The sequence below is a fragment of the Leiobunum rupestre genome, chromosome 3 (assembly GCF_980474605.1).
Source record: "Leiobunum rupestre chromosome 3, qqLeiRupe1.1.hap1, whole genome shotgun sequence".
NCBI classification, from domain to species: Eukaryota; Metazoa; Arthropoda; class Arachnida; order Opiliones; family Sclerosomatidae; genus Leiobunum; species Leiobunum rupestre.
Genome location: NC_143386.1, coordinates 56247783 through 56261842, shown reverse-complemented (window position 1 = coordinate 56261842; position 14060 = coordinate 56247783). Strand labels below are relative to the sequence as shown.

Sequence of the window (14060 nt, the reverse complement as noted above, 5' to 3'; positions counted from 1 at the left end):
ACCGAGCTCAAAAGCCGTCGCGTTAGAGATTTCTCGGTGGATTCGTGTCTTTGGAACAATGTTACGGAAACGCCATTTTGTGCACTTCCTGTTGCGCAAGGATTTCTCGTAATTCTTGTATCTAAACAGTGAGTTTACGATTATTTGAGAGTTATTTTCCGATTGTAAACAATCATGTAATAAAATAAACATAAAAAATTCGAAACCTTAGGCTAACCTTACTTAGGTGAGCCGAATTAGGTTAACGGTAATTCCTTTCGTCCTTCTACATAGGGGAGAAAGTTAATAACTCCCCCATATATTGAGCAACATTTAAATTTGATACCGAGCTAATTAAAACTAGCGAAATGTCTGGAATAATAACATCAGACTCCAAAGCTCCTGTTCTGGAAGTAAAACGGGTACAATTTGGAATTCTAAGTCCGGATGAAATCGTAGGTTTTATTTTCTAAGCCCACTTGCCCATAGTGTTGCCTAACTTATAGTTTCATTATCAATGTAGCAACGTATGTCTGTAACTGATGGAGGAATTAAATATTCTGAAATTTACGAAAGTGGAAGGCCAAAACTTGGAGGGCTCATGGACCCGAGGCAAGGGGTGGTAGATCGACTTTCAAGATGCCAAACTTGCGCTGGAAATATGACTGAATGCCCGGGTCATTTTGGTCATATTGAACTAGCAAAACCAGTCTACCACGTTGGATTTATGACCAAAATTATCAAAACTTTAAGATGCGTTTGCTTCTATTGCTCCAAACTTTTGGTTTCACCAGTGTGTAACAACTTAAATGTTTATTAATTCGTTACTTGAAAACCATTTTAATTATTTATTCTCTCTTCAGACCAACCCAAAAATAAAGGATATTTTAACAAAATCTAAAGGACAACCTAGGAAACGCTTAGCTCATGTGTATGATTTATGTAAAGGAAAAAATATTTGTGAAGGGGGTGATGAAATTGATGCTAAAATGGCTACTGACAGTCAAGCAACGGATGAACCAAAGAAAATGGTAGTTACTTACACCATAAAGTTTCCATGGATATGGTATAAAAAAATTCCTCATCTTTCAGGGGCATGGAGGTTGTGGACGTTATCAGCCAAGCATTCGTAGGAGTGGTTTGGACTTAACAGCCGAATGGAAACATGTTAATGAAGATTCGCAAGAAAAGAAGATACCCCTTACAGCAGAAAGAGTTTATGAAATATTCAAACACATCTCAGATGAAGAATGTTTCATCTTGGGAATGGATCCTAAACAAGCTAGACCTGATTGGATGTTGATAACTGTACTTCCTGTGCCCCCATTGCCAGTTAGACCAGCAGTAGTTATGTTTGGTTCGGCCAGAAATCAAGATGATCTAACGCACAAACTGGCTGACATTGTCAAAGCAAACAATGAACTGATAAGAAACGAGCAAAATGGAGCTGCAGCTCACATTATAGCTGAAAATATCAAAATGTTGCAATTCCATGTCGCCACGTTAATTGATAATGAACTTCCAGGATTGCCTAGAGTAAATTAAAATTTAACAATGAAGATTATAGATTGTACACTATAAATTTTACCTTTAATATTTCAGGCTATGCAAAAATCGGGGCGGCCTCTGAAATCAGTTAAACAAAGATTGAAGAGTAAGGAAGGTCGTATTCGTGGTAATCTTATGGGGAAACGTGTGGATTTTTCCGCCCGTACAGTCATTACACCAGATCCTAATTTGCGTATCGATGAAGTTGGAGTTCCCAGATCCATTGCTCAAAACTTGACTTTCCCTGAAATTGTTACTCCATTTAATATCAATGCGTAAGCTGCAATTAGAATATATTTTGTAGAATTTTCGTACAACCTATGATGACCTAAAAAAATAATGACCTCAAATGATCTCAATTATATCAACTCCAATTTTTTTCTGATTTTTAGTTTTTAGTAAAAATATTTCTTGGGTTTAAATTTTGCACTACAATTAACTTGGTTTACTTTCAGAATGCAAGAACTTGTGAAAAGAGGCAATAACCAATATCCAGGCGCCAAATATATCATCAGAGACAATGGAGAAAGAGTAGATTTGCGTTTCCACCCAAAGCCTAGCGATCTTCACTTGCAGTGTGGCTATAAAGTTGAGCGTCATATTCGAAATGGCGACATTATCATCTTCAATCGTCAGCCAACCTTGCATAAAATGTCCATGATGGGGCATAGAATCAGAATTCTTCCTTGGTCAACGTTCAGAATGAATCTCAGGTTTTGTATAGTTCATTCACCTTTTTTTTTTACATTTCTAATTTCAACAAATAACTGACGTCGCTTTATACTTTAGTGTAACAACTCCGTACAACGCTGATTTTGATGGAGATGAAATGAATTTACACGTTCCCCAATCTTTGGAAACCAGAGCAGAAATCGAACAATTGGCCATGGTACCTCGTCAGATCATCACACCTCAATCCAACAAGCCCGTCATGGGTATTGTACAAGATACCCTGACTGCTGTGAGAAAGATGACGAAACGGGATGTCTTCTTGGAAAAAGTACTTTTTTTTTTTTTTATATATATCTTATGTAAAATTATGATGAAATCTATAGACTAATGAAAATTTTTGATTTCATAACAATACTCCAATTTTTTCCTGATCAATATAAATAGAAAATATTGGATTATTCCATATTTTTGCCAGTTGTTAATGGTCCTTTTTTTTTTAAATCTTAAGGAACAAATTATGAACATCTTGATGTTCTTACCAATTTGGGATGGCAAAGTGCCAATGCCAGCCATTTTAAAACCCAAACCGTTATGGACTGGAAAACAAATTTTTTCTTTAATTATTCCTGGAAATGTGAACTTGATCCGTAAGCACAGTACTCATCCTGATGAGGAGGATGATGGCCCGTACTGCTGGATATCTCCTGGAGACACTAAAGTAAATCTAAGGGTGTAGGAATGTTTTAGATATGGAAGGGGGCCAGGCAACTCTTAGCTGAAATATTAGGAATGAGTAATGCACCCCCACCCCCTTCCTGTTCCTCCTTCCCTGTAACAGTGTATTTTTTTAACACTTTTCAGTAACTGAAAATCTCAATCCATATTAGGTTCTGATTGAACATGGCGAACTTATTACGGGAATTGTGTGTAAGAACACTGTTGGAGGGTCTAGTGGATCTCTTATGCACGTGGTGTTTGCCGAACTTGGTCATGAAGTGGCAGGAGCTTTCTACGGACACATTCAAACGGTTGTTAACAACTGGTTACTTTTAGAAGGACATACCATTGGTATTGGAGACACAATTGCTGATCAGCAAACGTAATTATTCTTCTCTTTTGAACAAACTAGTTGCAATGGTTAATTCTTAACAATTTATAGCTATAAAGACATTCAAATGACTATTCGTAAAGCCAAACAAGACGTGATAGATGTTATTGAAAAAGCTCACAATGATGAATTGGAGCCTTCGCCCGGTAATACTCTGAGGCAAACTTTTGAAAACCAAGTCAACAGAATCTTGAACGATGCTCGTGATAAAACTGGTGCCAGTGCCCAGAAATCTTTATCAGAGTTTAATAACTTCAAGGCTATGGTGGTCTCGGGAGCTAAAGGGTCAAAAATTAACATATCGCAGGTTTGTGCCATTATTTAATAGCGTTTATGAAATTCCATCACGGTATTAACTTGTCCTTTTCCATTAGGTTATTGCCTGTGTAGGTCAACAGAATGTTGAGGGCAAACGAATTCCTTTCGGCTTTCGTAAAAGAACGTTGCCCCATTTCATCAAAGATGATTATGGTCCAGAGAGTAGAGGTTTTGTAGAGAATTCATATTTAGCCGGGTTGACGCCTTCAGAGTTCTTTTTCCATGCCATGGGTGGTAGAGAAGGTCTCATTGATACTGCTGTCAAAACTGCTGAAACTGGTAATTTCACATGTGATTTAAAAGAATATAGTTCACCAATTCTAAAATTGCTTTTTTTATAGGTTATATCCAACGTCGTTTGATAAAGGCTATGGAGAGTGTCATGGCTACATACGATGGAACTGTCAGAAATAGTACGGGCCAGGTCATTCAGTTTCGTTATGGTGAAGATGGCTTGGATGGTGTTGCTGTTGAATTTCAGAATTTACCCACAATCAAACCATCAAACAAAAGATTTGAACTTAAGTTCAAATTTGATATTCAAAATGAAAGACACTTGAGAAGAATTTTCACTGAAGACATTGTCCGCGAACTTCAAGGCAGTGCAAGCACACTCAGTGAGTTGGAAAAGGAATGGGAAAGACTGAAGAAGGATCGAGAAATGTTGAGACAAGTATTCCCTATGGGTGACAACAAAGTTGTTCTACCCTGCAACTTGCAAAGAATGATCTGGAATGCCCAAAAAACTTTCCACGTAAATGTCCGAGCACCCACTGATCTGAGTCCTTTGAAAGTAACCCAAGGTGTAGAAGAATTAGTTAAGAAGTTGGTTATTGTGCAAGGTGAAGACAGACTAAGTGTTCAAGCCAATGACAATGCGACATTCCTATTTAGAGCTCTACTGAGATCCACACTTTGCTCTAAAAGAGTAGCTGAAGAATTCAGACTGTCAGCGGAAGCCTTTGATTGGCTACTTGGTGAAATTGACACCAGATTTCAGCAGGCTCAAGTTCAACCCGGAGAAATGGTGGGGGCTTTAGCTGCTCAATCTCTGGGAGAACCAGCCACCCAAATGACCCTGAACACTTTCCATTATGCTGGTGTGTCAGCTAAGAATGTAACCTTGGGTGTACCTCGTCTTAAGGAAATCATTAACATATCCAAAAAGCCCAAGACTCCTTCGCTCACTGTTTTCCTGACTGGGGCGGCTGCCAGAGATGCTGAAAAAGCCAAGGATGTACTCTGTCGCTTAGAGCACACTACACTGAGAAAAGTTACAGCCAACACTGCCATTTACTACGATCCTGACCCTCAGAACACTGTAATTAGTGAAGATCAGGAGTTTGTCAATGTCTACTATGAAATGCCTGATTTTGATCCATCTAGAATTTCTCCTTGGTTGCTTCGTATTGAGCTAGACAGAAAACGGTAAATTATTTAGTTCACATTTATTTTTAAGATTTATATCTCTTAACCTTTTAATTATATAGAATGACTGACAAAAAACTAACCATGGAGCAAATTGCTGAGAAAATAAATGCTGGATTTGGAGATGACTTGAACTGCATTTTCAATGATGATAATGCCGAGAAACTGGTTCTGCGTATACGGATCATGAATAATGACGACAGTAAATTTCAAGAAGAAGAAGAACAAGTTGACAAAATGGAGGATGATGTTTTCTTGAGGTGTATTGAGGCGAATATGCTCAGTGATATGACTTTGCAGGGAATTGAATCTATTGCCAAAGTCTATATGCATCTGCCTACTACTGATAACAAGAAGAGAATCATTTTAACTGAAACTGGAGAATTTAAAGCAATTGCTGAATGGTTGCTTGAAACTGATGGGACTAGTCTAATGAGAGTTTTGAGTGAACGAGATGTTGATCCTGTTCGTACTTATTCTAACGATATTTGTGAAATCTTCTCAGTCCTTGGAATTGAAGCTGTAAGAAAAGCTGTGGAAAAAGAAATGAACCATGTAATTTCCTTTGATGGTTCATACGTAAACTATCGTCATTTGGCTTTGCTTTGCGATGTCATGACTGCAAAGGGACACTTAATGGCTATCACACGTCATGGTATCAATAGACAAGATACCGGAGCACTTATGAGATGTTCCTTTGAAGAAACTGTAGATGTTTTAATGGACGCAGCGTCTCATGCTGAAGTAGATCATTTGAAAGGAGTGTCAGAAAATATTGTTGTTGGCCAACTGGCCAGGATGGGCACTGGAGTATTTGACTTAATGTTGGATGCCAACAAATGTAAACATGGTATTGAAATTTTGATGGACAGACCAGGACCATTGGGTGGACCAGGAGTCTTTTTTGGAAGCGCCGCAACACCATCTAGTTCTATGTCTCCTCAGATGACACCCTGGGCTATGGGAGCTACTCCAATGCACCCCGCTTGGTCTCCAGCTTTGGGTAGTGGTATGACACCAGGTGCAGCAGGGTTCTCACCGTCAGCTGCCAGTGATGCGAGTGGATTTAGCCCAGCTTTCAGTCCTTCTTGGTCACCACAGCCTGGTTCACCTGGAAGTCCAGCATCATCACCTTACATTCCTAGTCCAGGAGCCATGTCTCCAAATTACTCACCATCCTCTCCGGCATATGCTCCTTCATCACCATCACTGACTCCACAGTCTCCAAGTTACAGTCCTACAAGTCCAAGTTATTCTCCAACGAGCCCTGGCTACAGTCCCACCAGCCCAAGTTACAGTCCCACCAGCCCAAGTTATAGCCCAACCAGCCCTAGCTATAGCCCGACAAGCCCAAGTTACAGTCCAACATCTCCTTCTTACTCGCCAACAAGCCCGAGTTACAGCCCCACATCTCCAAGTTATTCACCAACCAGCCCGAGTTATAGCCCCACTTCACCATCTTACTCTCCAACCAGTCCAAGCTATTCACCAACTAGCCCCAGTTACAGTCCAACTTCTCCTTCTTATTCACCAACTAGTCCTAGCTACTCTCCAACAAGTCCAAGCTATTCTCCTACGAGTCCAAGTTACAGTCCGACTTCGCCTTCATATTCCCCGACTAGCCCAAGTTATTCACCAAGTTCACCAAATTACACACCGACTTCTCCATCATACTCTCCCACATCACCTTCTTATTCCCCAACAAGCCCAAGTTACTCCCCTAGCTCACCAAATTATTCCCCTCAAAGCCCAAGTTATAGTCCGGGAAGTCCAAGCTACTCACCGAGCAGTCCCAAATATTCGCCAACTTCACCATCTTATTCCCCAACAAGTCCTAGCTATTCTCCTAGCTCTCCCTCTTACACTCCAACCTCTCCAAAATATAGCCCTGCTTCTCCTTCGTATTCCCCCTCAAGTCCCAAATATTCACCCGCCAGCCCCTCTTATACTCCAACCAGTCCGCAATATAGCCCATCATCCCCGCAATATAGTCCTACTTCACCCCAATATAGCCCATCATCCCCACAGTATAGTCCGTCTTCACCCCAATATAGTCCATCTTCTCCAAAATATTCTCCAACTTCGCCTACATATTCGCCCACTTATTCCCCTTCTAGCCCCAAAGGTTCAAGTTACTCACCAGGTTCCCCAAATTATTCGCCAACCTCCCCTTCTTATAGCCCAACCAGTCCCAGTATGATGGAGGAGGACAGTGATAATGAGTAATATTAAACTAAAAATAAATGTCTTGTATTGTCTGATATATAGACAAAAAACTTTATATTTTTTAAAGTGAAATGGGTGTGTGTAATCCCCATTCTTTTTTATGTTTACATAAAACATTTAATGGTATTGGTAATTAAAATTTTAAACTACACTGTAAATAGTTTTCCAAGTAATTTTATTTTTAAATGGAGAGTATCCATTTCAATTTCTTTGAATTTAAGAAGTAATGAAAAATGTTCTATAAATGAATAGATTTTGTATCATGTAAAATATATTGTTAATAAAATTGATTTAAAATGCCCATCTGCATTATTTTTATCAATACACTTTTGGGGTCCCCTTGTAAATCCTTAAAATTCAATTTAATAAGGAACACTAGTCAACATTTAAAAATATTTAATAAAAACAAAAAGTATGAATTCAATAGAGACAAGTTTTTTTCATAATCCTGAGAAATTCTTCTTTGTTTACTTCACCATCCCCATCTCTGTCGGCTTCACTTATCATTTCCTAAGAAATTAAAATTTTAAATTTATGAAAGCTTTTCAATAAGGTATAAGTGTACTTGGAGTTCATCCTCAGTCAAATTTTCTCCCAACTCTTTGGCAACTCGTTTTAAGTTCCTAAATGAAATCTTTCCTGTGTTATCATCATCAAATAATTTAAATGCTTTTAATATTTCTTCATTGATATCTTTCTCAGCCATTTTGGTTGCGATAACCATTGAAAAGTCTTCGTAATTAATTTTCCCTGGAAGATGACAAATATATGGATTACAATACTTTTTCAATTCGAACAATATATACAGCTGAGAAAAATACCAGTTCCATCTTTGTCAATTTCGGCAGTCATGCTTTTAATTTCTTCCTTTTTGGGCTCAAATCCTAGGGCTCTCATCGTAAACTTAAAGAGTACCAGAAAGACAAATGTATGATCTTCCAAAGATAATATAGGATTATTTAGATATCTATACATACTTTTAAGTCTTTGCAATCTATGGTTCCAGAACCATTTGTGTCAAAAAGGGAAAATGCATCTTGAATATCTTTTAGCTGTTGTTCCGTTAACTCTGGTTTAGTTCCACTCTTTTTCTTTGCACCACTATTTGCATTTGTCTTCTTAAATGTGGAAGACTGAAATTTACAAACCATTGGCTCAATTACCACTTTGCAACCATAAAAATCAGAAGCACAAGTAGATGAAAGGTTACAACTTTACAAAAACTTAGTCCATGCAGTGACAATACCAAGGCTTAAAATAAGAAACCATTACAAATGCAAAGAGATAAATAGTCACCATTTCTTAGTTGATAACTAAAAGTAGCTTTAAAATCGATAATATTTAGCACACTTATGAGGTTATTAGGAAACAAAATCATTTAGGAATGCAAACGAAAAGGTGTAAAATTCTAAACACGGGATTCAAACGAAAAAATGCTTCGCAGAAAAAATTTAATAGATAACGCCATCTATATTTTTTAGGCGCGTGATTTGAAGTTGAGTGATACGTTGCTTGCTCCCTAATTATCTTCGTTTTAGTGTTATTTAGTGAGGTTTTTGTAATTTATTTGTTGAGAGAGTTTCCTGATACGTCCATTTTTCTTTTACTCTGAACAAAAAGGTGTTTTTCTTGGTTTTAAAAAAGTTTTCGATAGTTCTGTTAGTTAGGCTTAGCGGAGTTACCGCTGTAGCGAAGGAAGAGCGGCCCGTGCCAAAAGCACGGGCTAAGAGGCGCCATCCTGCAGTGGTAGGGTATTAGGCTTAGTCTTAGGTTGTTGTTGTCTTTATATCTTGCAAATAAAGGGCGAAAATGAATTCGAGTAAAGCGGACGTAACAAATGAGGACTTGTGCTATCTATGCAAAGAGGAAGATGCTCCTAAAAATAAAGGCACGGGGAAACCGAATACATGGATTGATTGTAGGCTTTGTAAGCAGTGGTTTCATGTGGAATGTGTGGAGCTGCGCATAGGGGATGCCCGTCGGCTAAAGGATATGTGGGAATGCAGTAACTGTTTCAAGAAGGATTGCTCGGTATATAGTCAAGGGCCCTTAGTGGCTATTCGATCGGTGGCAACCCGTTCCCTAAGCCAAAGTCAGCTTAGTCAAAGTCTAGTGAAGGAGCAGTTGCAAGAGCTACCATCTGCGAGTCACTCCGGGATTGTGGTTGGAACTAGCGGCGATCTGATTTTGGGTGGAACTAAAGATACTCTTGCTCTGGGGGCTATGTTCTCTAGTCTGGAGTCTTTGATTGTCTCAAAGTTTTCCATCATGGAAGAGCGGTTGACGGATGTACAATCTATCTTTTTGTGTGAACTGGATAGACGTGATTTGGTTAACAGAGAACGTTTCGAAACCATGGAAAAACGACAGACTGACCAGGAGGACTATATCAGCGGTCTAAAATTACAGGTGGAAGCTGTTGCAATTACAATACAGGAACGTGAAAATGAATCCAAGGCAATGCGTGACTCGATTTCGGCTCTCTCGGGACAAGTTGATACGCTAAAGGGTCAGACTATGAAATTTAAAGACTCTGACACTGCTCTTGTTTCCAAGGAAAGTGATGTTGTGGATGATCTAGCTACTAATTTAGTCGCCTTTGGTGTGGCATTTGATGATCTGGACTCACCTAGTGGCGCTGAAAATTGGCTTCGGAAAAATTTGGGCATTGATGAAACTGTTCATTTCAGTGTCAAATCGTGCCAACGCTTTGGTAGAAGAGAGGATAAAAAAGACAAACCGGTGTTGATCTGCTTGGACAGTGCTGAAAGTAGAAAGTCCATACTTCTTGTCGCCAATAGGTTGAGAAACCATCAAGTACCGGAGTATAGTCGCGTTAGACTAGCGCCCGATCGCTCTAGGGAGGAAAGAACATTCTCCGAATTTCAGAGGTGGCGAAAAAACCGTTTCCAAACTAACAGAGCTGTCGGCAACCTCAAGGATGGTGATGGAAAAAACTTGACTCCTGGCCTGCCTTCGGGGAATCAGGTTTAGGAATTCACGAAACCCCGATTTCCAATGTGGGATGCCGTTTGGCTACCCGAAGGACACGCAGGGGAATTCGTAAAAAATATAGACTTGTCCGATCTCTTTTGGCAAATAGTGTAAATAGTTCTTTAAAATTTGGTTTTCTTAATATGCAGGGTGCTTCCATACAAAAGTGGATGGAAATCGATTCAATTTTTAGTAACAAACAATTAAATTTTTTGTGCCTTTCTGAGACTCATTTGCGGGAGGGGAACCTTCCTCCTCCATTAAAGGGTCTCACATGGTTCGGTTTGAATCGTAAGGGTCGTGAGAAGAAAGGTGGAGGGTTGGGAGTTCTGTGCCGAGCTAGTGAATCTTGTAAACTTGTTAAGTCTTGTTCAGAGCATATTTGGTTTTCTCATGAAAGGTTCCCGGATCTTGTCATAGCTCTAGTGTATTGTGCTACGGGTAAATGTAGTGGAGTTTACAATCATAAAATCTACGACTGTTTAGCTAAGGATATTGAGGAGTTTCGGGCTAATGGTGTTCTTAGTTTTTGCATCGGCGGAGATATGAATGGACATCTTACTGAATTTAATGGTTCGGATTGCTATAACGGTAAACTTTTGAGAGAATTTGCAGAAGAACAAAGTTTTACCATAGGGAATTTGTTAGACAATTGTGTTGGTCGCACTACTAGAAGTAGTAGGAACAGTAAGTCTACCATAGACTACGTCCTCTTTAGTGCTAACGTTGTCGATAATGTTATGTCGATGGAAATTGACGAATCTGGATCAGATAGCCTTGGTAGTGACCATAACTTGGTTTCCGTTTCACTTCAGCCTCGTTCCAATTTAAAAGCAAACAACGATCAACCAAAAACTGATTCAGTTCCTGACGGTGTACCAGTGAAGACATTCTGGGACTTCGATAACGAGACAACTCTAAAGGCTTACAGTGACGAAATGGAAGAGTGGGTGTCTACGCTAACTGCTCAACCCTCGTATGGTGATTTTGTGGAGGCTATGGAAGCAGCAGCGTGGAAAAACTTAATAAAAAAATCACCTAGTGTCATTTTGAAGAAAGGTATTGTGCCAAAGAAATGGTGGGATAAGGAAATTGCTGATGCCATTCGTGCCAGGAAAAGAGCGTGTAAGGATCATAGACAGGCGAAATCTCAGGGCTGCACGGTGGAAGTGGTGCTTACAAAGTGGGTCTATTATCTACAGAAGAAAAATGAAGCTAAAGAATTGATAAGAAAAAAGATCCAACTTGTTAATAAACGTATTGAGAATGATATTATCAAGGCTGGCAAAGCGCAGGGGAAAAAGTTCTGGAGGTATATTTCTAAAATGCGACGTTTATCCTCCCAATCTGATTCTGGATTAAAGGGTTTTCGGTCTAAGTCTGGTATTCTTCTGTATGAAAAATCCGTCATGCAAGCCCGAATTCAAGAATATATAGCCGACATGGAGGCAACGCTATTGAGTCGTCCTACTGTGACGGATAGCCAAGCGCACTCCGTGGTGAAAGTTCCAACTGTAACTCCAGCCGAACGCCTTAATGAACCATTCTTACTACCGGAGTTTTTGGCCGTTATTAAAAAATTACAACGGGGTAAAGCAGCTGGGATGGATGACCTCTACGGGGAACTAGTTCTGGCTCTTGGTTCTTCAGCTCTTCAATGTCTGTTGTCCATCTATAATGAAATCCGAAAGTCTGGCGATATTCCTAGTAGTTGGAAGGAGTGTCGAGTCAGCTTGATTCACAAGGGAAAAGGGAAGCCCGAAGATGATTTGGATTCCTATAGGCCGATAGCCGTTACTTCTATTATGTATAAGGTGTACGCAATTTTGTGGAAGGAACGTCTTGCTATTTATATGGAGTTGAATGGTTTTTTAAACGAGGCGCAATATGGGTTTCGACATGGTCGACGAATTGCTGATAATTTGTTCGTGTTAACACAACTTATTGAACTTTACCAATTAAAGAAGCGTCCGCTTTATTGCGGTTTCCTGGATCTACAGAAGGCCTATGATAGTGTTAGGTTACCCCAACTTTGGATGGCCTTGAAGAACATGGGAGTTGATTCTGATACGATAGACAGCATTGAGCGCTTGTATGCAGGAAGTAGTTGTGTCTATAAAGCGCAAGGAGTTAACACCACTCCTATGAAGACTTCTGTCGGCCTTCGTCAGGGTTGTCCATTGTCCCCCCTACTGTTTGTTATCTACATAAATGGATTGGCTGATCGCCTGGAGTGGTCCCCTCATGGTGCTTTTGTGAACGGGAAATATGGACGTCGTTTGAGCTGCTTGCTCTTCGCAGACGATGTTCTCTTGTTGGCGGATTCAGCGGGAGGCCTTCAGGAATTGTTGAATACTTGCACCTCTTTTGCGGAAGAGTGTGGATTGCGCTTTGGGAGTGATAAGTCTAAGGTTTTGATCTTTGGGTCAGAGGATGGAAGCGATACGTTCACTTTGCATGGAGCTAAAATTGAGGTCGCTACAGAGTACACGTACCTAGGAATTATTTTTTCTTCAAACGGAAATGGATATTCGGAAGCCTACGAACGGAAGTTGGTGTCTAAGGCGACGAGTCTCCGATGGGCAGTGAAAAATTTGGCGAAAAATTCTTATAACAACTACTCTGTTGGGCGCACTTTATGGAAGTCGGTGGCGGTTCCCGCCCTTACGTATGCAAATGAGGTGATGGCACTCTCGAAAACTTCCATTGCAGCGCTGGACTATGCACAAAGAGAAGCCGGTAGGAGTGCTTTGTCTGCGGGTCCCTGTACTCCGAATGCTGCTATTAAGGGGGAGCTTGGTTGGAGCACTATGCGTGAGCGTGAGGCGGTCAGCAAATTGAAGTACTTGGGTCGGCTGATGTTGATGCCAAGCCACATGTTTCCTGGTATCGTGTTTCGGGCCTTGCGTCAAGAAAATGTTAGTACAGGTTTTTTTCGGCGGCTAGAACATCTTGACAAAATTTACGGTATTGGCACTAAAAGGAGTGAGGCTACGAACGAACATCAATGGGCCACTATTGTAACAAAGGACGTGCGGGAATCTGCAAGCAAACTGTGGAAGACTGAAATAAGAGAGAAGCGTAGCCTCTGCCTATATCAGTTGAAAAGTGTTCCAGCTCCAGAGCCCTTCTACGACGGATCGTGGCAGAGTGGCCTACTTTTTGATGCCCGTTGTGGTGCTTTGTTAACTGGTCAACGACAGGCCCAACTTTTCGGTGACTTGCCGGCATGCAAACTATGTAACCATGAGGTCGAAGACCTAAGTCACATCCTTCTGTCGTGTCCAGCTTTGGAGAACCATCCGGGAGTGTCGGAATGGCGGATGGATCACTTACACCTCCCTACAGAGGTGCTTATAGGCTTCGGTAATACTGGTTCAGATGTCCATCAGGTCAAATGGATTCTTGGGTTGTGGAAGAAGGCCAAGGACGCTTGGCGTCGTTTGAATAATAATTAATCGGTTTCCTTCGCTCTTATAGTATTATCAGAAATACATGTATTTCTGGTATTATATATCTGTATTTTTATTTATATGCTTATTTTGAATTGAGTTTTTGGCGGGTTTTATTTCTGCTTTAAAATTCTGGATTGGGTCTTTGGTATTTCCTGGATTATATTCGATGCTGGTTTTGTGTATGTATTTTGTATTTTTTTCGACTGTGCTCCTCGTTTGTGAGTGAGCCGCCCTGTTCCAAAAGGGTTGTCAGTAAATAAATCTTAAATCTTAAATCTTAATAAGAGACCATGGAGAAAGCCATAGAGATAGAAAAGAAATAGAGCGAAGAT

General features: G+C 40.2%; 3 protein-coding genes across 3 annotated transcripts; 2 read left to right on the top strand and 1 right to left on the bottom strand.

Annotated features, from left to right (window-relative positions):
* The first annotated feature begins 41 nt into the window (after positions 1-41).
* On the top strand, positions 42-7562 carry Polr2A (RNA polymerase II subunit RpII215). Its single transcript, XM_090168748.1, has 13 exons — positions 42-434; positions 503-772; positions 843-1010; positions 1072-1515; positions 1582-1802; positions 1983-2240; positions 2317-2527; positions 2708-2917; positions 3087-3298; positions 3359-3614; positions 3682-3904; positions 3967-5053; positions 5116-7562. The coding sequence occupies exons 1-13, from the start codon at positions 348-350 to the stop codon at positions 7277-7279; spliced, it is 5811 nt and encodes a 1936-aa protein (XP_090024874.1). The 5' UTR covers positions 42-347; the 3' UTR covers positions 7280-7562.
* A 96-nt stretch (positions 7563-7658) lies between these two features.
* Positions 7659-8715, bottom strand: LOC149952706 (uncharacterized). The gene is made up of 5 exons (XM_090168749.1): positions 8576-8715; positions 8257-8412; positions 8101-8182; positions 7845-8029; positions 7659-7789 (listed from the first exon to the last, which is right to left on the bottom strand). Exons 1-5 carry the CDS (start codon positions 8576-8578, stop codon positions 7700-7702), a joined length of 516 nt encoding a protein of 171 aa, XP_090024875.1. The 5' UTR covers positions 8579-8715; the 3' UTR covers positions 7659-7699.
* Positions 8716-10416: 1701 nt separating this feature from the next.
* Positions 10417-13731, top strand: LOC149952705 (uncharacterized). The gene has a single exon (XM_090169794.1). The coding sequence runs from the start codon at positions 10417-10419 to the stop codon at positions 13729-13731; it is 3315 nt and encodes a 1104-aa protein (XP_090025920.1).
* Positions 13732-14060: the final 329 nt, after the last annotated feature.